The following is a 27,607-nucleotide window of genomic DNA, read 5'->3' on the forward strand; positions in this document are numbered from 1 at the left end:
GGAACACGCAGGGCGGACGCTGGTCCTCGTCCCAAAGAGCATGCAGACATCGCGGCTCCCCTCCAGCCGTCAGCTTCAGGGGGCATGTTTGAAGCCTCCTGCAGTGACCACATGCAGGTAAATAAGCTGATTATAAAATAGCCAAGCAGATGGTCTCTTTTGTTGCTACCTGTGAAAATAAGTACAGTCCCTCTATTTCCCTGGGAGGAAGGAAACAACTCAGCAGACATCATGCAGCTCTTAGTTTATTTAGGACACTCTCTGAAAGAAATGCTGAATGAATATTGCAGCCGTTTAAATGAATCTTTCCTGGCCTCACACGAAATTTGACTGAACTGGCACCATGTCACCTTGTTACTAGAGAGAACAAATATTCCTCCTGGAAAAAATCCTACTTCAGGCTTGAAAAAAAAGTGGTTTTTTTCATGCAGAAATTGAAATTGGTCTTAAATGCTCTCTGGATTTAATGTTGCTTGTTATAGATGAAGCAATGAAAATGAAAGAGAAAATAATAAGGGATTGCTGGGTTTTTAAAGGTGATTTACAGACAAAAGGAAATCCTAGAGATTAGGAAGTTGTTTAAATACCAGCAACAGTCAAATATGGAAACATTCCAAAATCAGAGATTAGGAAAAAAAAAAAAAAGATATGAACTGCAAAGAACAAAGCCATGAAGGAAGGGCAGGTATATTGAAAAAGAAAAAAAGTATCCAGACAAAGGAAAACAAAAAGCCTCTTAAAACCAGAAACAAGACACCTGCTTTTCTGGCAGTGACCAGCAGCAAGGAAGACTCCACCTGCCAAACCCAACTTTTAACATCAGTAAATCACCATGTGGGTAAAATAACAGGATGTTGGAAAGGAAATGATTTCCACTAATTAGCGTATCAGAAACCACTCTCACACACTCAGCACTCACACTGTTGAGCAAGAGCTCAGTGTTTGCTCCGACTCGGTGGGGATAACCTCTTTTCTGGGCCAAATGGCACACGTGCCATTGCCTAGAGGTTGCAAGGTGGGGTTGGATCCCACAGGGAGGGAGTGGGATGCAGTTGCCCATGAACCAGTGTGACTTTCTGGGACCCTCCACCTTGGGTGTCAGCTGAGGGACCGGTGCTGAGCACTGCCTCAATGACAGCACAGGGAAAGCTGGATGAGAAGGATCTTGAGATGCTGAAGCCTGTCCTTTCTCAGCAGTGAAATGGAAATTTTAAATATTGGAGAAGGAGTAATCAAATCTGCTGAAAAAAGTAAGAGCGGTTTGGTTGTACAAAGACCAGTGCTATTAGCATATCGTATAAGCTCATGCTCTAAAATATTTGACAGCTGAGCCCAGAGTACATATGAAACTGAAAACCAACAGGACATTAATGGAGTTATGCTATGGGGGAATATGTCATAAAATAAATCACCTAAATTGAAAGCTGAATTTTGAGCCTCTGGATCATCTTAAAGTCTGTGATGTATGTGGAGAGTCGGTCTCATGGCTTCTGTTAAATTTAGTGGGAGTGTTATAGCTGAAATCCTTTACATTGCCTTGCAAACGTATCTCACGGTGTCAAGGTTGTTTCATGGAAACTATTGATGGTCAGTGGGTTTGTTTTTAACTTTATAAAAATACTATCGTGAACACTTTTGGCCTGTGATATTTGCTTGCATAATGTGGACTGAACTGTGGGTATCCTGATGCGGAGAAATAACCCAGAGGCTGTGGCAATCTTAGGATTTCGGAAGGAGGGGTAGGAGACCACTTAGTTTTGCAATATTTGAGTATCTGAATTGTTTGCCAGCATTGAGTTAATTTATGAAAAGCATGATTAGATGAAATAGAACCTAATCACAGTCATGTGCTAATGTTATATGGATGTAAATTTGGTGAAGGTGCCTAGTGAGAATTATAACTGAAATCTGTGGTTAAGATATCCTTCAAATAAATGCATAAAAAATGAAGTAGATCTCAAAAGTATGTGTAAGGGAATGGCTCTCTGAATGATATTTCTGGACATGATACTGTCCTTCTCTGCCAGCCCATGTTGGGATGAACCAGGCAGAGAGCCAAGGTCTTTTGCTTTTAGTGATAAGTAACATTAACCTCACCACGCAGTTCCTGCCTCAGTGAACTTGTGGCTTGATGTTTTAATTGACTCATCAGAAACAAGCCTAGGAGAGGTATCAAGGGCCCTCCGTCTCTTTGATCAGGGATCAGGATCCCCCAATGTATCTCATTCCTGTATATCATCAGAGTTATAGGAAAGACCATATGAAAACTATAGCCCAGTTAATACATATTAAATAGTGTTTCTTTACTACATGGGAAACCATAAACTATTTCCTAAGATACATAAACAAATTAAAGAGCATTTCTAGCTTTGACATCTTAATAGGGTATGATGAATAGTTTGGCATCATGACAATATCTTTGTCAAGATAGGGAGCTTTGAGATGTAATTGCTCTTTGAAAGAGTTATTTAGTAGCTTTCCTATCTGAGGCTCTATTATATGGTTTATGGAGGACAGTGGAAGGTCTTGTTAGGGAAGTTTATCTGACTTGGCTCTTGGGGCTTTATCCTGTCACCAAGATCATTACCATGATACCTTTCATGTGATTCAACTTTGTTCTTCTATTTTTCATACAAAACCAATGTCTGACTCATATCCCACAAATAACATCAGGACAACAGGGGAAGGGCTCAGTTGTGTGTTGGAGGAAAGACCTGTTAGCCTCTTTTATTATGGTTAGGTTGTTTTCTGTAATACCAATCTAACAAAGTAAACTGTAACTACCTGAAAAAAAAAAAAAAAAAAGACAGTTGTAATTGCCTACTGTTCACCAATAATTGATTAAAATCAGTGTCAAGAATAAATCCTTGAAAATGAGGCTTCACATATGTATACGATTACTCCTATGCCTGTTTGCGGGCTGCAACTGAAATAAGCAGTGATTCATCGTGAATGAAGTTTGAATTAATTAGAGAATCCCTGGTTTGTGATGGCCACCCTGTTTTCTCTAGACGTTCGATGGTTTTGGAAATATAATGGCTATTGGCACATACAATGGTGCAATAGACCCATAACCAGGTTTTTCCACTTTCTCTAGAGACGAACACAGTGTTGCAACACCGCAGAGTGTTGTAATACGGAGAAGCCCCAAGAATGTGGATGGGATGTTTTTAATAATGCAGTTTCCATCCTGCCATCTTTCAGTTATTAATTGCAATTTTTGGTGTAAACAGGGATATATCTGGACCAAGGCTTGGCACAGCTTGGCTGCTTACATCTTGTATCTCAGCAAATTAAAAAACCCCAAGCCCCAGAAAGCTCAACAGGGCTGCAGGCGGTGGCAAGCAGAGGCGGGTGTTCAGTGGCCTAAATGAGATACTGCCTATGTGACTGTAGGGATGCTGAGGACCACAATTAAGCAGAAGAAGGTAAGTGGCCTTAATCAAGCATGATCAGAGCTCAGAGCCTGCCCATACCCTGCTCCTCCATGTAACATCAAGCAGATACAGTCCCTTCTGGGAAGGGGAAAGCAGAAAACAAGAAATAGTTGTGCAGCTCAGGCTTTACGTATCATTCCTCTGTGCATCCGTAATAATCCTTGAAACTTCTGTCTTGGTAATAATCTAGCAATTAAAAGAAAATATTGGTATTTAATTAAACTTGTCAATCAACAAGAAATTAGTTTTCCTTATCGAGAGGAGCTGGATTTGATTTTGCCACTTGGAAACGGACGTTAAAGACTCTTGTAGAGTAAAACTTTAATTAAGAAAAGAGATTTGGATTAACATGTGAGGCAGAGAGAGAATGAAAGGTCCTTGAAAATCATCTGAGTATGATTCACAGGAGGAAAAGAACCTAAATATGGGAACAGATTTTTTTTTTTTTAAAGAAAAGAAAAGCTATATGGTGTTAAAGCTCATGGGTAGAAGAGGCACAGGAGGAATTTTTATGAGGCTAGGATGTCTCTATTCAATCTACTTTCCTGCTCTTGATATTTAGTCATTTCAGATATTCAAAGTCTGGTCAGAAAGTGCGTACGCTGAGGGGCATTAGCAAATCCTAGGGATTTCATAAATCTAGATAGAAGAGGAACAAATGGCTCTTTTGGAAGCTTTGAAAAATCCACTTTTTGTCACTTTCTGGCTGTGCTGGTGACACAGAGGATGCTGCCCACCTGCATCTCCTGCCTAAGCCCACAGAGCCCTTGTCCTGCCCTGGTACATCCATGCCAGGAACTGCCCTGGGTGCCCAGGACTGACCCCTAATAAATCTCAACATGCTAAACTCAATGTTCAGCCCTGCATTTTTTTTTTTTTTTGCAGATATGTTCTCAAGAAACATTGATTTTTATGGCATTGACTCTTCATCCTTGGATGGCTTCTTCATTCCAACTCAGGTAGGTCTCCAAAGGTTGGTGTCTTGGGGATTTGCAGTAAAATCACTTGCATTTTTATTTTCTTTTAGGCACTGCACAAAAGCCAGCCTGTTCTAATGGTGTCTGAACCATTTCAGCTGAAACTAAAAAACGTCACCAAGGCTCAGGCATACAACACAGAAAATGTTCAGCACAAAAAACAAAGTTTGGAAATCAGATAGATAACAAGCAAAGAGCATGGCCATGGAGGTCAGTTCATGAGAGCTTTCTCCTGACATCTGTTGACTTTGGATCGGGCCCTCAGAAAAGAAGTTTGTGGTGAGAGGAATTTCATGATTTCTCCAGTAAAAACCATCCCAAAATCTGAAGTCTTTGCTGTGAGCAACCACTTGGGCAGACTCCATTTTACAGGCTGCTGTCTCCTATCTCAAGCCTAATTTAAGAATTCATCCTCCTCCTTCTCCCCAAACACTAATTAGATTTATAGGTGAGGGACTGGGGAGGAGATAAGCTTGCTACGGCAACCTTGAAGGAAGAATCTGTTAATTTTAATCCAAATAAAGTTTGAGAAAGGTTTAGTTTGTGTAGTTATAACTTCTTGGCATGCAAAAAAATCCCACTGAGGAATTTCTGATCTTTTCCCTTAAGAACAAGGTAGTTTTTTCTGTTTCTTTGACTAATATGTGTAAGCTACCAAAGTCGACTTATATGAAGCTTTGACTCTCCACCCCAAACCCCACCTGTAGGTGCTTGAATACTTTGGTATTTCATTACCTGTCTGCATAAGTACTGGTGAGCAGACAGAAAAGGATGAAATGATTTTAGTAGGATACATCACTTGTGACAGTCGTAATCCAGTTTAAACAAAGACACCCAGGTTCATCACCGGCCTTAGCCTTTGAGGAGAAATTTTTATTTGGCGAGGGAGGGTGCCTGAGCAAACGCCAGGAACGAGGTATTTGGAGAAATGATGGACGGCACTTAAAAGTTGTTTTTCTGTGATGAGTGAAGATAATTGGTTTCCCTGTAAGCCACCACTGAAGTGAGTCCAGGCTCTGGAAAATTCAGTGAATTAAGCACTGGTGGTCTAACACAACACAGGGCATGTTGGAGGGGTACAAGCTGTGACCCCCAGAAGCACTCGGGTGGATAGGGAAATGGGACCAGACGCTGGACATCTGGGAATATTCCTCCTCTGATGCTGCTCCAGTCAGCAACTTCCTTACAACACCATTTGTTTCAGGGGAAATAGGAAAATGTTGAAAATAGACTCAGAGAAATCAGAATTCGTGAGACTATGCTCTGCTCTGTACATTAACTCAGAACAGCAGGGATTTCCAGTAGGTAAAAGAAAAGATAAAATAAATTGTATTAGAATAAAGAAGGTGCAATCCAGCAATGAATTTTTTTTTTTTTTTTTTTTTTTTTTTTTAAGTTTGATTCTGCTAAATAACTTCCCGTCCAGTTTAGGTTAGTCTGTGCCTGATGTGCTCTGTGGCAATTTGAGTTTGGATCCTGGGTGAGTATCTGTCTTGTGTCCTCACATGCATCAGACCTGATGCACAGAAATGCAGGATTACACCTGGGCTGGCTTTCGGCTCCAGTGTTTGATGGTGTGTCAGAAACAAGGCTGGACGTAGGGAGATGTTGGCTGTAGGAGGGTGATTCAGCTCACTGCGTAGACTGGAAAACAGATCTGCTGTCACTCCAAAATTCTTCCAGTTAGTGGATGTTGAAATCTATGTTCTGAATTCTTGGATATTTCTACAGCCTGCCCAAAAATATAGTTTTCCATGGAGCAAACTTGCAAATATCACAAGGCAAACCAAAATTTCATAAGAATGTACTGAATGGCCAACATCAATGGAAAAGTACTTTATACATTGCCAGAGATATTTTGAGGCAGAAATAAAGAAAAAGAAGAAAAAATCCCAACCTCCTAACCAAATAATTTCCTATCCACTTATAGTTCCTTAATGCTTCCCTCTGAAAAATTACAGGAATCAAAATGAACAGATATAATTAAACCCATATTAGTAATATAGGAAAATGCTGCCGGAGCACGCAGCCTACTGAACAGCATGAAGCTGGGCTGGAAGGTTTCTGCTAGTTTGAGGACCTGCTTTTAAACTTTCTTCTTGCAGTATTCTTGTGCTCAGTCATTGGTTTCTTCATTGAGTGAATTCCACCTCCAAAATCACGTTTTTTCCTCATCTGTCTGCCTGGACATGTTTCTGGATATTGTATCACCTGTGATCAGTACAAAATTTGCCCATAAAAAATCTACATGAAATATTCAGCTTTATAGCTGAGAAAAATGTTTGTCATTTGCTGTGATCTAACCTGGAAGAAGGAATTTTTCCCTGCAGAAATTGCACTTTAAAGTCTGTCACAATATTGTGATGGTGTTTGTGAGACCTTAGCCCAGGGCTGCCCTCAGCACTCATGCAGGAGATACAGCCTGCTCCTTAATTCCCTCCAGACAAGAGAGCTCTGGTTTGAGGAACAGAGGCTTGATTATTTTTGTTGGTTATGGCGCTCACAATTTACCTTTCTGCTGGCAGTTTTTGCAATGTACCAAGATACAGGAGGGCTGTGGGATTAGCTTTTTGAAGCTTGAGGCACTTTGCTCTGGTTCACCCGCCAACAAGGTGGGGTTGTGGGAAGCTCTCCCCAGCTAGAGGGAACAGCAGCTTCTCTCGGTCCTCAGCAGGAGAAACAACACTCAACACTCCCTTTGTGGCTACTCGTACGTTCAGCTCTGTTCCTCTTGCTAGATGTTGCTTTGTCAGATGCAAAATCTGAAAGTTAATCCCACAGCCTAGACCAGCCAGCCATCAGTCTGCAGGCACATATAGACTTTGCTTCTTGGGTCACAGGTTGTTTTATTTTGATAATTGTTTTAGATGCATCTGTGTTTGCTTTAGGACCCAGATCAGAGCTATGTACTCTTCAGCAGACGCTGGGGCTTATCCTGAGGTCTTCCATGTGTTGTTTTCGTTAGAATCAGGGTTGTATCCTGGAGAAAAAAACATCCAGTGTTGGAAATGCCATGTGGCCAACAGGATCGTACATTTGTATTATACAACCCAGCAGCGGGGTTCCCCTTTTCTGGGAATTCTTTGTTCTGGAAAAGTAGCGCCAAGGCAGTGAGATTGATTTATGTCACCAAGAGAAACCAAACACTCATCGCAACATTTCACAAACAGAGAACAGCTCCAAGGGCCTTGGTATGGAGGTGACTAATGCTGCTGTCCTCGCACCCCACAGCTCCCTCCCTCTGCGACTGGCCACAGGGAACCAAGTCTGGATGAGTTGTACTGCACTGCACGGGGTTAGTTACCAGGTTATCCTACCTGTGAGTCACCCTTCTCAGCACACTGGTGACCCAAGATGTTTTTAGGAAGCAGAGGAACACAACAAAGCAACAGATGATGGAGTTTTAAAATAAAATAATAAAAAAATACCCTGCCTGCAACCTGGGAAAGTAAACCAGGGAGTCATACACTTACCTTGTTCCTTCAGTCTGGTCTCTGTGGTCCTTAGACATGTGGTGTTGGCTACAGCTGACCACAGGCTCCCAGGGTAGTTAAATCTTCAGTCTGGCCCACTGTAGCCTTTCTTATATTTTTACATTAATCCATTTGTCTTACTGCCAGCTGAGATACATTTTCCCCATCCTGGTTTTCCTCATCCTGGCTGTTCAGTCTTCAGAGTCCTACTGATTTTATTCCCCTGCTAGTCCCTATTTTCTTTACCTATGTGAAGGGACTCATGCAAGACTTCATGTTTTCACCTCCTGCCCTCTATCCCAATCCACATGCCTGGGAAAAAACTTTGCAAGTCTAACGTGTCTGCATATGTATCACAGCAAATGGCTCTGCACCACGAGAGAGGATCATATCAAAGTTCACATCCTGGTCCAGGAGGCTCCTTCCCAACTTGCTGCTTGTACAGACACCGTGTATAGACACTGAGCCCTACCTAATTCGATCAAGATGTGGTGTCTGCATCATGCATCTCTGAGAACACCACATGTGTTCATTTTGTTTAATATAGTCACATCTTAACTTACAATATTAGGGATCAAAATAGTCTAGGTGATCACAGAGCAGCGAGAAGAAGCTGTTTACTCGCGGGTTTCCGTTCCCTCTGCTGAGCGGCGTCTGTTGTGCGGCCAGGTCTGACATCCGCGCTCCCCAGAGCCTCAGCTCCGCAGATGAAAGGGGCGGGCAGGGCTGCCTGCAACCCGGCATCAGCCAGATCAAAGCCCCACGCACATCTGCTGGGGGGGTCAGCACAGCCCCCCCCTCCTCCAGGCACCAGCAGCTGCCTGCGCTCAGCCAAGGTGCGAGCTCCGTCTGCCACGACAGAAGGCAGCCGCAAACCCAGCCACTCATTTCAGGCATCAGGAAGATATTCCTGAGATGAAAAACATAAGGATTAAGCAACAGGTGTTCACTGGGGAAGCATTATACAAGCAAAACTTCAGAACACAAAGAAGTAGCTTTCCTTTGTCGGTACTTACATTTCAACTTATTTTTTGAGATCTGAAATCAATGCAAAATTTTCTACTTGAAACACAATGGTAGAACAGCACCTAAATAATCAATTTTGTTTGCTATCCTGACATAGAGGTTGAGGAAGTGTCATAACGTGATCTAACTCACTGGATGGTGTGACTTCCGCGACTATAATAAGTATCATATAATGCCGGCAGTGGATGTAAGTTATTAACAACACCAAGGTAGGAAATCCAGGGATCATGAGTTAAGTGACTGTATTAAACATTTTATTTAAGGTTCAGCTGTCACATGGAAGAACAGAGAGCCTTGAAATGAGATCCAGACCATCTGGTGACACCAGTTTGCACGCTCCTAGAACCACACTGACTTGCACCAACTGGGAACCTGGCACTTACAGATGTGGTTGCAGGAGAGGAAAATAGCTGTTGCAAGAGATGCATATTCAGCATTTCTGGTCAGAACAGTGTGAAAAGAACAGATTTCTTCTCACACACCCTCCTCAAAAGAGCTAAGTGGCTTTTGCAAAATGCTCACCAAGAAGCCTGCAGAGAGAAATCCAGCTCAAAAGAAAACTGACAGAGGAAAATCATGACCCAGTAAAGGGAAATAGATCGTAAAAAGAAGGTGTACTGGAGCACCATTCACTTCTAATGGGAGTGGCACTGTTGCACACTCCTGTGCCAGAGGCTTTTCTTCATTTCTGAAGCAGCTAAAGGCGTTTTAGCATCCTCTGACACTAATTGAAAATGTATTAGTGGCTGAAAGCAACATTAGCTCTTGGTCTTGAGAAATTTCCTCTGCCACAAACATAATTGTAATAAAAACTGAAACACTGAAATAAATGTTAGAACATTTAAAAATCATAAAGCCTTCCCCATTTCCACTTTTCTTCTGTAATAAATGAAAATCATGACAAATTTCACCCGAAGACACAAACATTAAGAAATTGTTTGGCAAATTACTTTTTTCAAGCCTGGCATCTCTAGCCTGGGGAGAGCTTTGGAAAGGTCACAGAAATTTGTCCCATGAATGGCCTCTCTTCAAGCCCAGGGGGGTAAATCTGTGGATCTGGGGCACCATGATGCTGGCCTGAGGAGGACAAGATGCCAGCTTTTAGGGAACTTGCTTACTTGCCAGGTGAACTGTGCCACTTTCTCACCATCACCACGTGCATAGATATCTTTGCTCAAGGAGGCACCTGAGCATGTGTTTAAGTCTCATTTCAAAGGAGTGTAAGTCCTTTCCTAGAGATGCTTTCCTGAACAGCGGCCAGAAGCGATGACATAAGTTGTTATATTGACTTGGGTAGAGACACGAGCACACCATGAGCTCCAGGAAGCCTGATACTGCCAGCAAGTCTGGACCCTCAGGCTCTTGTGCTTTGAGGATGGACAGACTCTGCCCAGCAGGTCAGAAGGAGGCAGCAGGTTTTGCACGCTGCCTTCTCAGCGTACAACCCACAGATCACAGCATCAGCCTTGGCAACTTCCCCTTCAGCAGGAGAAATTGGGATATGCAGAACAGACAAGAACCAAGATGTTCAAACCTCACATTTGGCATGCTACATGTAGATTGTGGAGCTCATCTTTAGGCGCCTGAATTTATAAAAACCCGTCAATTCTGTGTGTACAACAATTTCTTCTGAGAAGCAGAAGGTCCCTCCCATTTCAGTCCATATGCTCTGTGTCAGAGGGATCTGTGCAGCTCCTGCATCTCTGCGCCTCTAAATTGTTTCTCTCTCACAATATAAGTAGGGGATGCAGCAATATACACATTTTTATCTTTATTTCTTACAGGTGCCAAGCTAAGGACCCAAGAGTGCTGTGGTTCATGCAAGATCAAGTGTTGCAGTGCAAGGAATTGAGTACCCAACCCTAATACATTGCTTATTGCCCACTTCTTGTTGCTGGCTCTTTGCTGTTGTTGCCAGACATTAAAACGCTGCTGTATTTCTACCCTATTCAGAATTGGTATCCCTCAGTTAGAGTCCTAAAGGCATGTGGAGTTCCATGTGTTAAGTGAATTTTTTTATGGGCAAAGTATTAAGAAAAAGTATTATGTGTCCAGCCACCAGAAAGAATATCATATGCCCATAACGCAAAAAAAGCAACCGTTTCAAAGAAACATTTACCAAACTTTGTATCATCCACAAAACCACACATTCTCTGTGGGACAAGGGTGAAACCATAATCCCCCTGTGAATGACAAGTATGGCCTTTCCATGGCATGGAAACATGGGCCTAAGTTTCCTAAAAGCCATCTGTTTTGCCATTTATGAGTTAATGTGAGCTAGAAAAAATGTTGCAACAAGTAGTTTTCATCGCTGTGGACAGTGCCTTGCTCTACCACGTGCCTTGGGAGGAGGACCCCTGCGAGGCTGGGGCTGGGAGCCAGGGGGTGGCACCAGGGCTGCCCGTGGTGGCCACCAAGCAAAGCAGCAAGGTAGAAAACCTTCCTGTAACAACCAAGCTTTGCGGACTTTTTCTCATTTTTCCCTCAGGCAGGAGCTGCAAGTCTCAGCATATCACACTGGGTGCAACATACTGAAACCTCCTCCCCAGCAGACAAGGTGCAGGGTGATCCAGTCCAGTCCACATGTGATGTGGGCTTTGAACCCTCATTGCTTAGGATGAAGGATGACCTCCCTTGTTGCCTAAACAGAAGAACAAAACCAAGCAAAGCCAGTGAGTTTTCATCTGGGCAGAAAACCCCTGGTCCCCGCTGCAGGCAGAAGTGTTACGGTCCCACGAGACATTGCAGAAAACAGACAGCACCTTTCAGGTCCAAAAATGCCTTTTATTTTGTGGTTGAGCAAGATGGAACCCAGTGTCTGTGCAACAGGAGAGTGAAATGATGTTTCAGCAAAAGCTAGTTTTATATCCATTCACACTAAAGAAAAGATTCAAGTTCAGCCAAGGTCGTCTTCTGGCTCTCTAACAGGGAGATTTCCACTCAGGGAGAACAAATAGGTCTTTGCTCACGTAAGAAGAATCATGGCTCCGTCTTTTCTTGAGTGACTTTGCCACAAATGAGCCAGAGGGAGAGAGCTAAAGCTTGCGATGGAGATAACTCTCATCAAGAACAAGTGCTCAAGGGGCTTAGAAATGTGATTTTATTAACTTTCTGTCAATGTTCAGTGTAGGATAAATGTCCGTTTAAGAGCATTAGCGATGCATTCCCTCAGAAGAGACATTTGCAGGACCTATCCCTTCCCAATCTTCTCACCAGCTGCTCAACTCTCTTTGAAAGGGTGAAAGAATGAGCAGTTGGAAGGGCTTTGAAAGGATGCAAGTGGAGGCAACACGCATAAAACCCATCAAAGGCTGCATTTCAGCTCCTTTTGCACAGAGTCTGCAGCAGCCAATGCTTGGAGCAGGAAGAGGAACAGCAGTTGGAGGGACTGTGAAACATCCCAGTGACGAACAGGTACTTCCTTGACATTCCAAATTATTTGTTTTGAAGAGGAAGTGAATGTCTTCCTCTGACCGTCTGCTCCTGTGGCGGCAGGAGCCTTGTTTGTACACCAGGGATGCAGCATCCCACGAACAGGAGTGCAGATTTTGGCACAGCACAGAGACAGCTCCTGCAGTAACAAGAGCCACGTGTGATGAAAAAATGCTTTTAACAGGCTAAGCTTAACACTGCTTAATTAGAGCATGCGTTGAAGCTCACCGAGAGTCTTTCTGAACACTGGTAGATAGGGAGAGTCTGTTCATGTTGTGCATGTAATTGATTAATTTCATGGCTGAAGATATATCAAAATGGGAGCTGAACCCGTCTTGGGGCTTCTGGGTGCTGTAACTGACCTCAGCATTCAGGATTGTCAGCTTGAAGACTGTGACATCAGTCTGTAAAATTTACAGGCAAGAGGACATGATGGTGCCCCAAGCAAGGGTGAAATGTCTCCTTGCAGCATCTTTTGGGGCAGGATCTGGAAGACCACGTTGAAGCACCTGATTACCTCCCATCCCACAGCCAGTGCGTCAGAAGGTCTTCTCTTGGCACTGACTTCATATCCCCAACTCCTCTCAGCAGCAGAGGTTTTGTTTTCCTAGATGTCCATGTAGGATATACACTTTTGCTAAATTTCCAGTGTCTAGCAGACAACAAGGAAGAGCTCTGATTCCTAATGCCAGAGCACAGAGAAATATGGGAACATGTTGTGCCAAGCCATGAAATCTTTTAAGATCCCTTCAGAGACTGCAAAAAAGTAGAGCAGGAGAAGTGTGTGTCCCTGAGCCCACCATGATGAGAGCACCGGGGCTGTGGGGAGAGGACGATCCATGGTCCCATCTGTCCCCACACAGGGACCACAGTGCAGAGGGGAGGGAGGGCTGTAACCCTCCAAACTCCCTTCTGCCCTGCTAAAACACCCTGCTTTTGAAATACTTTTCTGACGTTCACACCCCTTCATCTGTTTATTTTTAACAGCTAACATTTTCTAAACCTAAATGTCAGCTCAGCTGTATTCCCAGAGCTTAATTCATTCTGGTCCCATAACCATTCTTTTATGCTTATAGCATATATTTTGAATTAGCTAAATTAGATTTCACTCTGTTGTCAGTGACTGTCAGTCATGATGCTTTTGACTTTCAGTTGCAAAACGTGTGCAGGTTCGAGGGGCAGCACAGTAAGCTGATGTTTGAAGCATGAATTAGACTTTTAATAGACAACAAAAAATGCTATGAAGATGGGACTTATAAATGACTTTAGACATGCGGCCATAATTATTACATGCATTTGATTTCTGTATACATATATAGGGATTTTTAGGAGGCTGGTTGCTATGGTAACTTCTTTACTGCATGGTCCATATGTTGCTTCTGAGATTCTTTTTCCTTAATGGAAAATTACACCCATGGACATGGATGGCATTTGTAAATCTCCTAAAAAAGCAACAGTTTTCCTTTTCTTCCTAAATGTCATCAGCTGTGCAATGGAAGCCTTTGAAGTTCGATTCTCCCCCTTGTCAGTTCACCAAGCAAGAGACATGAACTGCATCCAAACCTTCCCTTCTCTGCCTCCAAACCTTTGCCTTGCTTTGCAGGAAGCCTGCCTTATAGTAAATGCCCTGACTTTTTCATGGGACATGAGGTCAGAAAAAGTGTTAAAAAATCTCTGTCTCCCCAGGTGACAGCTGAAAGCGTAGGCAGGTTAGCAGGAGAGAAGAGCTTGGATGCCCATCCCAATATGAACTCCATTCTCGAGCTGTGAATGTATTTGGATTTTCTGTCTAGAAATCAAACCAGATGACTAAATGTTTGGTTTTTTTTTTTTTTTTACTTTTACTAGGAAAAAAAATAAATTGCAGGTTGCAAAAGGCCTTTCATGAGTACACACATCAACACTGCAACTGCAGCACTGAAAGGCTAGTGGTTTCCACAGTGCTTTCACCAGGAGGTTCCATACCTCTCCTTTGGGACCAGGGCTCGCTGGCTCTGCTCCATCCCACAGCAGAGAGGAGGAACTAGGGTGAGTTCCTGACTCTGAACCATTCCTGGACCATCTCCATCCCCTGGTTTGCCAAAGCAAGTGACCAGCGCTGCTGGCCCAGCTGTGTGCACGCTGTGCTGCGTGGCTCCTTGGGGCAGGCAGGTTGGCTGCTGCTCTCCGCCGTGGTGGTTACATCATTGCCAGTGACTTAGGAGGGCCAATTTTCCCACGTTCTGCCTGAATAAGGGTGAAAGGAAAGTAGTATTTTTGAACGCAGAACAAAAACTGGTTCAAAAAATTGCCGTGGAGCAGAATTATTGTCTTCCATGTGGCTCAGTATGATGTCACTTGTACAAAACCGAATGAAAAGCTGAAAAGCAGAATAAGCTCAGCTCCAGGTGCATGCACAGCTGGGAACACGGTGTGCTTTTGGCTGCTGCACCATGCTCTGCTCTCGGGGTGGACAGGGCAGCAAATTAGAGCTATCCATAGGCACACTGGTACTCTCTGATGTGGTTTTTGTTGGCTTTTAACCTTTAAACAGTTCTTTTGAGGTAGTGGCCTTTCTTTATTCACCTACTGGGGTTGGGGGAAAAAAACCAAAACCAACTGCCTGCACTGTTGCAATCAATTGCTTTGCCTGGTCTGTTTTTGAAGTTTAAGACAAGGGATTAGAAATCCACAAAGGAAAACTCCAGCACTGGGGCTGATGGAACAATTCTGTGAGCCGAGAGCCAGGCTGGACTGTCTGGCATATCCACGCTCATACTGCACCTCAGCATTTCATTGCTGCCATCAGCCATGAATGCATGCACATCTGTAAAATACGGGTTTCAGTGAGGCTGGATTAGGCATTGATTTAACTCTGTGTATCTGAAGTTTACGAAAACCCCAAACCAATTTAAATATATTTTTAACCTTATTTTTTCCCAGCAATTCTTATTAATGGCTGTGGCTTGGAAGCAACCACCTTTATATACCTAAGGAATCTGTGAATGTTGGCTTTTCAGAAACCTTTCTCAGCGCCTTACACAGCTGCACTTCTGTTTTACATTGGAAAGGTTTGACACCTTAGCAGTATAAAGTTATAGGTTTTATCCTTAAAACTTCCCAAATGCAGTTTCCATTATTAACACAATTGTGACAGCTATAGTTTGTTTATATTGCTTCACCTGGGGCCCATAAACTTAAAGGACTGAAAATACCTCCATGCAATAAAAGAATTTTATATAATTGCTACCTCTTGCTGTAAGGGACAGCTGGCCTTTGAAAGTTGGGAACTCATTTACGTCATTGAAGTAAAATGTAAGCCTGGGGTTTAAATGACTGTAATTTATGTTTCTGAAGCTCAAAACACAAATATGGCTGTCCAAAGGGCAAATACCTTTCCAAACAAATACTCATAATTCAACTTGCAGAGTATGTATGTCTACAGTCCCGTGATAGGAGGCTGTCAGTGGCTGTCCAGCATTGCTGGTTTCTGTTGATATTATTCTCTTATTATCTCTGGTTCATTATCCCAAATTTTAAATTTTCTATGGACAGCTTCCTAATTGAGCTGTTTTAAATGTCTCCCAGTCTGCTGTGCAAGGCTGTGCCACATCCCTGTGCAGTCACCGGGGACACGTCCTGAAGCTGCCACCCACTGTCACTGCGGGCTCTGACGGGTCCAGCCCACCAGGTAGATGTGGCAATGGCTGTGTCATCGAAGCGTCTCTCACCACTGAGAATGGCTCATTTCTTGTGGCTGGAAAAAATCAGCATCCTGTGAGCAGAATAGCTAGAAATCACCCTGCAGCTCTTGCACTGAGCATTTTCTTGTCACTGGCTCTAAGCATTCGTCTGAACACCATTTATATACTTTGGGTTTAGGGCCCAGTTCCAAACAGCTGTTGCTTGTTTAGCTTTTTAAATTTATTTTTTTTTTTTTTAGTTTTTAATTTATAGCACTGAAAATCTCTCTGGAATGGGCTGACACCAAAAATGTTTGTTCTAGCCCTTAGATGAAAGCACCCACCCATGGTCCATGCTTTTATGATTTGCAAATTCACCAACACTTATTATGGCATTGCAAAACAACAGTGACAAAAAGAAATTCAACCACAGCTCCCTCGGAGCAAATTCCAGGCTCAGAGCTCTGCTACAAGCTTGCAAGCCCATCATCACAGGGCAGCCTGGATCGATTTAGATGGTATATTTCCAAATTTCACTTCTGGCATGGTCATACTCCGCCTTGGCTCCCTCCAACATTTGTCACTTGCTTTTAATATATATTCAGATGTATCTGTGACTTGGAAATAATTAATCTCATTTTCACAATTTTCAAAAGTTCGGTTGTGCTGCCCAGTATAGCTCAGCAGAGAAGAGTGAATGGCAGATTTTCTTAGTCTTGGATTGTATAAGTGTGAATATTGAAACCAGGTTTCTAGCACAAGAAGACCATGGAAGGAGAATTCAAATTTCACCTGTGTAGGTGAACTCTATTCCTTCCCTTAAAGCACCTCTTTGAGCAAAAGTGAGCATAACTTTGGACAGAGCGTATCCAGCTAAAATGAGGGTGGATATTCAGGTCTTGCTGTATCTGCCCTCCTTGCAGTAGTGCCCACGAACATGCTGAGAAGGTGAGGACACAGCCCGCTGGGTGTCCTGCTGATCCACATCACCTCCTTTCCATCTCACGTGGGCTGGGACAGCAGCGAGGCTGAAGCTGGGCACATCCTCCTTGCATGTTACTGGAGTTTTATTTAATGTGTCAGCCTAGTGTCTGGGAATGCCGTGGCTCACTGGGGACCCCGTGTTAGCTGCTGGGGGACAAAATATCCCTTCTCCATAGCGGTTTTCCCCCGACATGGGCAGATGTGGGCACACACATGGAGGGAGTGAGGCAGACGGGGATCCTGGCTGTGCCATGAGCTCTTGGCAGTTTGCAGGCTATCCCTTGCTTATGGATTATTTTTCCTTCAGAATCACAGTGGAAGTATTGAGAAGGGAATTTGGGAAAAACACAAAGTGGCTTTAGAAAATGTGTTCGGACTCCTGCTCCCGAGCGAGAAGGGGAGCCTGAAAGCAAGCCCAGTCCTTCCTTCCCAGCACAAGTGCAGCCCCCGGGCCCCCGGGATGTGCCGTCATGTCCCGGGAATGTGCTTCCTGGACATGCTGCATCCACCTTCCTCCGCTTGCCTGTCCTGCCGAGATGGGCCTCCCTCTCTCCTCTGGCCACTGGGGACCAGGGGAGTCACAGAAGAACCAGTACCAAAGGGCAGGACCTTCTTTTCACCCGGTTTTTGGAGGAGCACAGCTGCCTGCAGCTGCTGCTGCAGCAAATAGTGAGTATGGATCGGACACCCGTGTTAAAAACCCACAGCGTGAAACTATCTCAGACTGCACCAAGGGCAGTTGTGGACCTGCTTTCCAGCTCCACCATCAAAAGTTTGCCAGAGGCAAACCAGCTGAAGCTTGAGCGAATGCAAAGCTAGAGAGCTGCTGCACCCATGAATCGGTCCCTGATAGGAAACAGTCACAGATGCCAAATGAAGAATATATTCCCTAAAATAAATTGAATGCTGAATTGGACCATCAGGTATGAACTACCGGTCGCTGCCATGTGTGTGTGGAGGTGGCAGTGGGGCTGGCAACTCAAAGAGCATTTATTTTTCCCTCCCCTTTCAGGGCTGGATGTCACAGGATGCAATGGAAATTTAACGTGTTTCTAAGAGGACACTATTATGAGGTTTGCTGCCAAGCAGGGGCTCATCCCTTCTGGGCTTTAACGGATGGAGGTGGTCAAGGACTCCTCTCAGGGTCCAGGCAATTCTTTCCAGTCCTACCCCTGTGTCATTGGTACCTTTCCTTCCCTACCTGCTCAGAAACAGCTGCAGATGCTGAGAATTTAAAGCCTAGTCCTTAAGATCTGTCGTGGCTGAAATGTCTATAAACACCTTGAGTCTCTTTAGAGATTGCTGTGCTTGCCAAACTCTGCAGCTTACTAGTATGTCTCATTATACGTGGTGCTTTCCCCCCTCCCACAGCCTGTGATTATGTGAGAACTGCAGGAAAAATGAGTTTAAAGACTTCAGTACATCCTCAATACCTAAACTGAAAAAGTAGATGAAGAAACTCTAATTTAGTTAAAAAGTTTAAAAATGTTAATAGTATTTAAGATGACCTCAAGACTTGGAGCCTGTCTGCAGCTTTTTTCCAGCATTGGCAGTTATCAATATTGAAATACTCTCAGAAGAGGTTTTCCCCTTTTTTTTTATGTATTAACCTAACATCGCATATTGCTCAGCTGAAATCTGCTAAATATGAATCACCAGGTTGTGTGGTTTATGGCTGAAATAAATCTGATTAGAGAACAGCAAAAAAATCAGTAAAACTAGTGGTATGACTTGCCCTACCCTCGCTGACTGAAATAGGTTGCTTACAGAAGTCAAATTTTGTTTCCAAGGATTTTGACTGCAAGAGAAACTGCATTTTCTCTTCCTTTTCAGGGCTGGGAATCATGCAGTATGGTTTGGGGGTTGCAGAGCTTGCATGGCATTGTCCATCACAGGAATGTACTGTACTGTATCCACATATATTTCCATAAGGGTTGTCATCAGGATCAGAAATTTTGAAACAAATATCCCAACCATCTCCATTTATGGCAATTCAATTTGCTCTGTGGAGGGGTGAACTGGATGGCTTTTGGAGGACACGAGGCCAGATGATGTGCTCCAGCTCACCTAAACTCAGTACCAAGACCAATCCCCCGCTGAAAACACTTCGTATGAACACTTGCTTCTCATACCTGCTTGCTAAAGCTAGTGCAGATGTAGCACTAACCAGCAGTAACCAGCCCCCAGCTCACGGTGATCCTGTTCACCTTCCTAGAGTGAGGTTATTCCTGTCAATACTGAACAAGAAGAGACACTTATCACTTTAGGGACTTTCCACCATTTATCTTCCCATCCCCTCTCTTTTCCCCACAGGTGTACACTTTATACAGTCACTTTTCTTCAGGGAAAGAACCCGATTTTGTGGCGAACAGGAATGCTGACCCACTTGCCTTCTGTTGCAAGCATCCATCAAACCCAGCCTCTCTGTCCCCTGGAGTCTTAATTTTCCTCTTGACAGCAAAGACAAATGACTCCCCCAGGGCTGTTTGCTCACGTCTACTCAAGGTTTCCATGATGTTTCTTGAAAATGACCTGGTTTTTAAACACACAATGAGTTTTCTTTCCGCTGCCACCTACCAGTGTGAAGGCAGACATAGATCTGTTTTAAGAAAATGTTATGGTGTCAATTCCTGACACATCCTCCCTTTCTGCTCTAGGCTTCTTCTGATTCCTAGATGCTGCCAGCTGTAATAATTTTCCCCCATTTGGGGTTGTCCTGCACAGATATGGTGATATTTTATTTGAGGTGGAACAACCAAAAGAAAATATAATTTCCAGTATTTTTCTGATCCACCATTTTTCCAATCCACCATTTTTCCAGTTCACTGTGAAATCTCCCAAGTGGTGGAAATATTCCCCATAGGAAAATTCTTGTGTCTCTGGAATTATCCCCACTCTGACCACCACTGATACTCCAGGAATCTGCAACTCGAGAGGCTGGGAGCTGCTGTTTGAACCATCAGCCCGAAGGAAAGGAATCATTTGTGTGCTGTTTAGGACGATGGTTTCACTGGGTTGTGAAACAGTGCCTTGGAAACAGTTCTCCTTCTTCCAGCCACACGGAATGAACCTGAACTCTGCATGCCACAGCTTGCTGCAGACCTGGGCAAGCAGGCAGACAACTCAAGGAAACAGGAGCTGGGCTTGTTATTAAAATCTGCATGATGAGGCTTGGAGAGAAATAGGGACAAAGCAACTTCAGTTCCTCAGTTTTCTAATTTTGGAGAGCTTGTCTTTGCATTATAGCTTTTTAATGTCATCCTTGGCAAAAATGTCCTTCCTTTTATTTCCCTCCTACCAGAAAACACAAACACATCCTGCAGGATCATATGCAGGGTAGCCTGGTCTTGCACTGGGAAATACCAAACACCCTTATTTGTAAGGAACACTGCCAGCCCTGGCTATGATTAAACCCCCATAAAAATGGAGGAACTTTCTAATCAGATTCATCTGGGTGTTGAAAGAGAAAGAATGTGGTTGCCACTTTCCAGTTTCCCTTGGCACAAGGATTTTCCAATCAGCCAGGACATCCCGAGGATGGGAAACGGTGCCGGACCACCTGTGTGCTGGCTGTGCTCCGCGGCTGGCGAGTCCCTCCAGGCACCAGTGTTTCCATGCACAGCAGAGCAGCCCTGAGGTTACACAAAATCTTTTTGATCCCACCTCAGTGACCTCAGGGCTACAAATGTTGCCGTGGGACCTTCTTCTGCACTGGAACGAGCTCCTTGTTCACATGAAAACCATGCAACGCAAACCCTCCTTGGCCACCGAATGCAATAATCCCATACTGGATAGTATAAGTTACTGTGCAAAGGGGAAAGAACTCTCTAAAACCCACTGCTTTGTCCTTTTATCATTTGTATGTATGTAGCTGCTTAATATATATTGAATAATTTAAACAATCCACATGCCATAACATGCCCCCAAATGCTTAGTTGAGTGTCCCCAAATTTGTTTTGCATGTTTATCCTTCCATTCGTTAGGAACGTAAATGTTCTTTGACTTTGCCCTGTGCCTTTCAGCATTATTTTATGGAAATTCCAATTTCCTGCCCTGAAAGAAACCCTGATGATAATGAGAGGCTTGAAGCTTTTCAAACAAAAAAAGCAGTTTGAGTCAATTCTGCATTTTGTTCTTAATCAAAACTAGTTGTGTGCATTTGCATCGACAATGAGCTCAGCACACAATGCTCCATATGGGCTTGGCTGCTGGCATTCAGCGAATGGCAGGAGCCGCTGAAAAAGCTCCCTGGTTTTCAAAGATTTGGGGATGACCTTGCAAAAGTGTCATTTGTCACTGCCTTGTCCAGAATTGCTAGAAAAATCCCTGGAAACACACTATGGAATCACAGAGTCCAACTCTTGCATTGCCAAAGCAGCACAGCAGCACTTACCTATAGAGAGACAGTGGGAAATAAGAAACTGGAAGATTTTAAGGGAGCCCCAAAAGATTTTTTTCTTGATGGATATTCGTCTTCCACTTCAGATGTTACTCATTTTTCAGGCACACTATTTCAACACAGTTTATACCGAGTCTACAATAAATATGAACGCAAACAAGTTACGGTCCATTAATCTGGACACCTATTTGCAATTCTAAAGCATCTAAATCACTTGGAAACAGCCCACAAACTTTTACTGTTCCCCAGCTCGGACCTGATCTCTCAGAACCCCCTTCACGCTAATTCCAGTTGAGTTACACCCAGGAGGGGGTATCCATGTACGTGCAATTTTAGGAGCAGGTCCCCATTTTTGAGCACGTTAATAGCACCCAGAAGGGCCGTGGCACACAGACTTTGAGGGTCTGTTCTGCAGAGCATGAACAATTAAGAGAAATAGGGATGGCGAGTCGCACAAGCATCCCTGGATGTGCTGTTGTGAGTGGCTGGACAAGTTCTGCTCAGAAAGGATTTATTTCCACTCATTTTGGTCTTGCGGCTGTGAGAGGCTTGCAAAACCTTTCACCTTCTTTCCCTGGAGTCATATATATTTTATGAGAAATTTAAGAATTACCTCTTATTAAAATGGGGATAGTGTAATTACCAATAAAAAGCAGATGTTATGGCATGACTAATGCTTGAAAATGTGTATGTAGCAAGCACAACATACCAGCACATCCAGGCTTTTCAGTAAGATAATAAAAGTTGTCTTTGTTGAAACTAACTGGCCAAGTTGCAGAGGTCTGAAGTTGCGGGGAAATCATTACAGAAAATGCTGAAAGGCTCCACGAAAGGGCAGCTTTGCTCCCACCGATCTCAGCAGCAAAATGTAACTCCAGAAGGTTGAAATGGAAAAGGATGTCCCTGTTCGCCTTGTCCACATCAGGAAGTGTCTGAAAAGGTGTCCTGCTAAAGCACCCCGACTGGCCGTGCTGAGAGCATCCTTCCCCTACACGCCGTAATGAGCCATAATTAGTGAACTCCCCGACACCTCCGGCACCTCTCGGGGGGTCCATAACCCACCTGCAAGAGTCAAGATCATTCTCTTGGATCAGTCCCAAGTATTTTGGCAAGGCGTATCTGGAGCGATCCGCGTAGGTTGACTTTTGAAACAGGAATGCACAAACATTATGTAAATGGAGTTGTTCAGCAAATCTGCTCAAGCAGTCCCCGGGTTCACAAACTTCGTCTGCGCTTGCAAATTCCTCTCCCTTCCTTCCTGGAAAATTGCATTTATCACTTTTCGTCACAAAAGCATCTTTAAAGCAACACTCAGTTTGCAAAAGAGCACTTGCAGCTTGGAAAGAGGGTCTGGTCTTCTGGGTGTGGGCATGAATTTGGGGGCATAGGGAGGATTTGGGTCTCAGTGCAGAGGGGCCGGGACACCTCAGCAGCCATGGGCTGGCGCTCACCCTTGCTTTCTCCTGTCTTCAAAGCCCAGGTCTTTGAGTCCTTCTCTGGCCCAAACCCCATGCCTTGCCTAAAGCCTGGTAATTCGGGGTGCATTGGAGGCAGCAGAGACCTCCCCGTCTTTTCCTTAAGACACTCCCATACTCAATTATTATTTCCTCTGCACATAAATGCCACATTTCAATTAAAAAAAAAAAAAAAATCCAAATTCTCAGACTATTCTTGGCCCTGCAGGAGTGTCAGCTCACTGGAGAAACCTCCTGCAATGTGCTGGGGTGTGTTATAGGCTGGAGGGTTTTTTATGTTGGTTTGAACCAGCATTAGCTCTGTCGTTTTGTGAAATGAAACTAAGACATATGCATAAGCAGCCTTGACAGCAATTAGTTCTGGCAGAATCTTTGTAGTAATGAATTTCAATGAAGCTGGGGTTTTGGGTGCCTGAACACTTCATTAGCTGCTGGTATATCATACTGATGCAGTTGAGAAATCACATTATAATAAACCACTTTTTACTGCAGGCAGCAACCAGGATAATAAATGGGATGAATAATAATATAGTCCATTCAAAATCATTCCTGTGCTTTAGAGCTCTGGAATTTCAGTAAATAGATCAAATACTATGCAGGATTGAATCTTATTCTGAATTTCTCTGTTACCTAGGTATTTATGAGCATTTTAAATGTATTGTCAGAGGAGCTGCTTCACTCTGTTACGCTCACTAGTTATACACTGAAATACATATATGTTGATGCAGTAATAAGAAAAATCATCTGTCATTTAGGAAAAAATATTTTAAGCCCGAATGGAGGAAAATAGATGACAACTATTTCAATGTGAAATATCAGGAAGTCTTTGTCTGTTTCTATATATTTACAGGATAAAATCTTTTTTTAAAGTATGGAAATACATGGCTTTGAAAATGCCTTAAAAGGCACAGCTGAGGCACTCCTGTGCTTTCTTCTATGTTTATAGACCAGAGAGAGATGATTATGTCACAGTAAAGTGAAATTTTTACTTATCACTGTCTTTGCAGTCATTAGTATGAAAATGAAAAAATGCATTAATCTGATGCTATTTCTGTTGAAATTTGTCCTTTTGAATTTGTCACTTTGGCTGCTGGTTGCTTGGTTGGGAGTCCATCCAACAGGGTCTCTCGCGCCAGTTGAAGAACAAGGTGGAGGAAGGGGATGGCTGGTTTATTAGGGGTTACCTCAGGAGTTCATTACCTCACTGACAGGCTGTCTGTGAGCATCCCAGTAAACCCAGGATGTCCACAAGACTGTACTGGGGAGGAGGAAGGGGGTGGCTCTGTCAGCAGGGAGCTGAGGGGGTGGGAGGGGTGTCCCCCCCTTTGTGATGCCACCCTGGAACCCCGTCACCAAGGGAGACAGGACTTGGCAGCACAGGGATGATGCACTCCTCACTGGCTTCCCCTTCAGGGATGCTTCTTGGGTACTTGGTAACTATAAAAATATCCTTTTTCTCACCCTGGTGAACAGATGGGTTGCAGTTATGTTCCCCAATGTGTAGATCCAGGCGGATTTGAATGAGATATTTGTAAGATATCCTTAAAATGCAAAAAACGTTTTGATACGAAAAAAGTAGAATGGACAGGGAATTAACAGCACCAGAGTAGCAAACAGCCAAGGGGCAGACAATTTTTCTAGTAACAAAATATTTGTGTGTGTTTATCTGTAACAGCAAGATGACCTTTTTTTTTTTTTTTTCCCCAATGAAATAGTATCTTATAATAGTGGAGATCTGATAAATTAGCTTTTCAAATAAAGACAGAGATAAAATTGGAGTTGAGTTGAAACGTCAAGTCCAAACTCTTTTAAAGACTTGAATTGCATATGCTAGTTGTGGTTGTATGGAAAACTCAAAAAAAGAAAATATCTGGAGGAGAAGAGGGTTCTACAGACTTTTTTTTCAGGCTCTACCCAAATTTTTATGTTCTTCAACTTCCAGAATGCTCACCAGCACCGCTGATCTACCAAGATTTTCAGGAGGCCATAGATCACCCTAAACAGCCCAAGCCTACGAGATTCCTGTTTCTTTGGCTTGGAATCTGCCAAGGCAGCTCATGCAGTCAGATATAAGTTTAACCTCAAATCAGGTACAAACACTGTCTCTGCGGACCATGGTTTCATACAGTGACAAACAGTAGTTTGTAAAAAATCAGGTAGCAGGGCATGGAGACTGGGGTTTTATTTCTGAAGCCTGGTTATTGCTGCTCTTCATCAACACAGGGAAAACATGAAATTTCATATTTTTCCTGTGAACTACGGAAGATTGCTTGAGAGCATAGGAACTAACTTGGGATTTAAATTTAATTGAAAACCCTGCATGAGAAACCATTTCAAATCTCAGAAAGAAAGAGCTGAAAGATAATGTCAAATCCTTACAATCCTCAGTCTTCTAATTGGCCTCATTATCTCTTTGCAGCGGCCGAAGTGCCATACCCTGGGTGGATAGCAGAACTGATTAACATTGGTGACTGATTTTCTAGTGGCTCTGGCCCATTGATAGCATAATTTTATCATATTTGATTTCTTTCAGGAGCTTCCAGGAGATCTGGAGACAAGGGATAAAGCCACTCCCCCACCATCCAGCCCGGGTGTCTTGGAGCATGTCCTGCTGACCAGGGACAGCCCTGCAGACTTGCATACCAAACTCCTGCTTTGCAATGACCGGTCCTTCCCAGATTACCCAGCGTTTGCTCTTGTGCACCCACCCTACTACAGAACATCTCACGTCTTTACCAGCCCATCGTCCCTCGCTGCATCGCACACCAGCACAGAAACAGAAGAAAGCTTCAGTGAAGGCAGGGTTAACACTAAGCAGGATGAGAAAGTGAGTTTTCAGCCGTCTCCACAGGATATTTTCCATATTACAGAACATATGAAGAGCTTCTTGGCCAGCCACTCACATATGGATTAAATGCAGAGGGAAAAAAGCGTGATAATGGTGGGAAAGATGAAAGTGAAGGAGATGTTGAGACAGTAAGTTGCAAGGGTAATTGTTAAATTGCTCCTGAGATTGCACAGTCAGAGAATGCTCCGTCTGCCACGAGTGGGAGCACCGACCCCACCAGCCTTGGTGTCTCCCGCTCGCCCTGGGGCTTTGCTGGTCTTTGCCATGGCACGTGGAGACGTGCTTTGCCCAGGTATTGCCACTGCGCTTCCCTTTAGCTGAGGTCATGCCCAAAGAAATGCAGAATTTGTGCAGACAGTGCCTTGGCAGGTACATTCAGGGCAGGAGGAGACATAACTGGGGAAAAAAGCAAACAAAGCCAAAGGTGAGCGTGGGAGCCCTTGCAGCTGCCTTTAGGTGTGTGCGGTGGGATGTCCCTCCTGTCTGAGCGAGGGACCTTGGCTCCCTCTATCATTCAGCTGCCTCTTAGGAGTGCTTGTCACCCTGCACAGACTCTTTCAAAGTCTAGGTGGTTAAATTGGGTTTAAACATCTGCAAATTAGGTGAGGTGAAACTCACCTTTAATGTTTCTGAAAGGGGTAGGAATGGAGGAAGAGAGGTGGGCACATCTCACACCATACTGTTCCCCAGAATTAGGCCCTTAAGAACAAAATAATGAATTGTGCTCTGAAAACATAATGCAGGAGTAGAGGTATCTGCAAGGAAGAGATACCTGAGGCAGCCCTGGCCAGGCCCCTGTCCTTTGAAACAACCTCGTGGACGCTGGACTCCTTTCTGTGTGGGCACACTGTTGGCTCTGGATGAGATCTGTCCCACTGCTGGGGGGGGGCTGCTGTGTCCCCAAAGGCAGCACAGTTTCCAATGTGTCATCCACGCTTTTTTATGCATTTGAGACCTTAGCTCTTGGTCCTGTACATGTTGTTTTTCAGACCACTCCACCAAGTTTGGAGTTGAACAAGAGGGAGCTTTCTTCTACAACTGATGAAGAGCCACCAGCCCACCAGCTCCTAAGAGACAGCACCTCTGAACACTGCCTGTCCAAAATCTCCCTCCCCAGTGGGCTGCTGGATCTGAACCAACCCTTTTCCTCCAGTGGGTACTTTCCTTCCTACAGGACAGAGGGAGAGCTCTGCATTGGCCCAGCTCTAGGAGACAGGTTCTTCACTGAGAAAGAAGGTTTGGAGAACAAAGAGGAAGGACAAGGGGGAGAAACAAGTATTTGGAGCCTCAGTGCCAGCTGCTTGGTGTGCTGAGAACAAAGGAGGGGGGTTGTCTTTGTCAGCAAAAATTGAGTTAACGCAGGCATGAATGAGAACTTTTTAAAACCTACAGCAACATGAAAATCTGCATTAATATGGAGTAAAAATAAATAAATAATAATAAAAAAACCCAACAAAAACCTCAAACAAAACAACAAGTGATAACTCGGACTGTGTAATGAGAGCAGAAAGCAGCAGAGAGGGAAATGACTGATTTGGGGGAATCCAGATAAACTTGTTCTAGAAAACATCCCAAAGGAGGAGGGTGAGGAAGAGAACTGTGTTTTTCTGTGGCTAATCCCAAAGCCTAGACGTTCAGTTGAGGGATGTGCAGCTATGGGAAATGGTCAATGGGAAAAAAATAAGAATTATTTCAATCTAAGCTGCTTGGAGGAATTAAGCAGAGACATAATTTCCAGTAGGGATTGGGAAATACATTTCCTCTCCCTTCCACTACAATCCTTCCATTGTATTAATGGCATCTGTTAGACCTGGTTACTGTGCACAACAGTCATACACAGGAGAAAAAAAACATTTTTATTTAAATTCTTTGTCAATAAAATTTTTTGAACACA

General features: G+C 43.7%; 1 protein-coding gene across 3 annotated transcripts; it reads left to right on the forward strand.

The window, feature by feature from the left end:
* On the forward strand, positions 1-27,607 carry LOC141929237 (uncharacterized). Of its 3 annotated transcripts, XM_074838424.1 has the most exons (7): positions 1-117; positions 4,323-4,396; positions 10,698-10,765; positions 11,402-12,327; positions 24,808-24,955; positions 25,399-25,692; positions 26,703-27,607. In XM_074838424.1, the coding sequence occupies exons 5-7, from the start codon at positions 24,923-24,925 to the stop codon at positions 27,024-27,026; spliced, it is 651 nt and encodes a 216-aa protein (XP_074694525.1). In that variant the 5' UTR covers positions 1-117; positions 4,323-4,396; positions 10,698-10,765; positions 11,402-12,327; positions 24,808-24,922; the 3' UTR covers positions 27,027-27,607. The 3 variants fall into 3 exon arrangements, with proteins under 3 accessions (XP_074694525.1, XP_074694526.1, XP_074694524.1); XM_074838425.1 differs by lacking the exon at positions 10,698-10,765; XM_074838423.1 differs by lacking the exons at positions 10,698-10,765; positions 11,402-12,327; positions 24,808-24,955.

The sequence above is a fragment of the Strix aluco genome, chromosome 13 (genome assembly GCF_031877795.1).
Source record: "Strix aluco isolate bStrAlu1 chromosome 13, bStrAlu1.hap1, whole genome shotgun sequence".
In the NCBI taxonomy this organism is placed as follows: domain Eukaryota; kingdom Metazoa; phylum Chordata; class Aves; order Strigiformes; family Strigidae; genus Strix; species Strix aluco.

Bases quoted from the DNA above. Each gene is read 5' to 3' on its own strand.
- LOC141929237 (XM_074838423.1), top strand. From the start codon at position 4,325: ATGTTCTCAAGAAACATTGATTTTTATGGCATTGACTCTTCATCCTTG. The intron at 4,397-25,398 runs GTAGGTCTCCAA...GATTTCTTTCAG, and splicing joins GCTTCTTCATTCCAACTCAG to GAGCTTCCAGGAGATCTGGA. The intron at 25,693-26,702 runs GTGAGTTTTCAG...GTTGTTTTTCAG, and splicing joins ACACTAAGCAGGATGAGAAA to ACCACTCCACCAAGTTTGGA.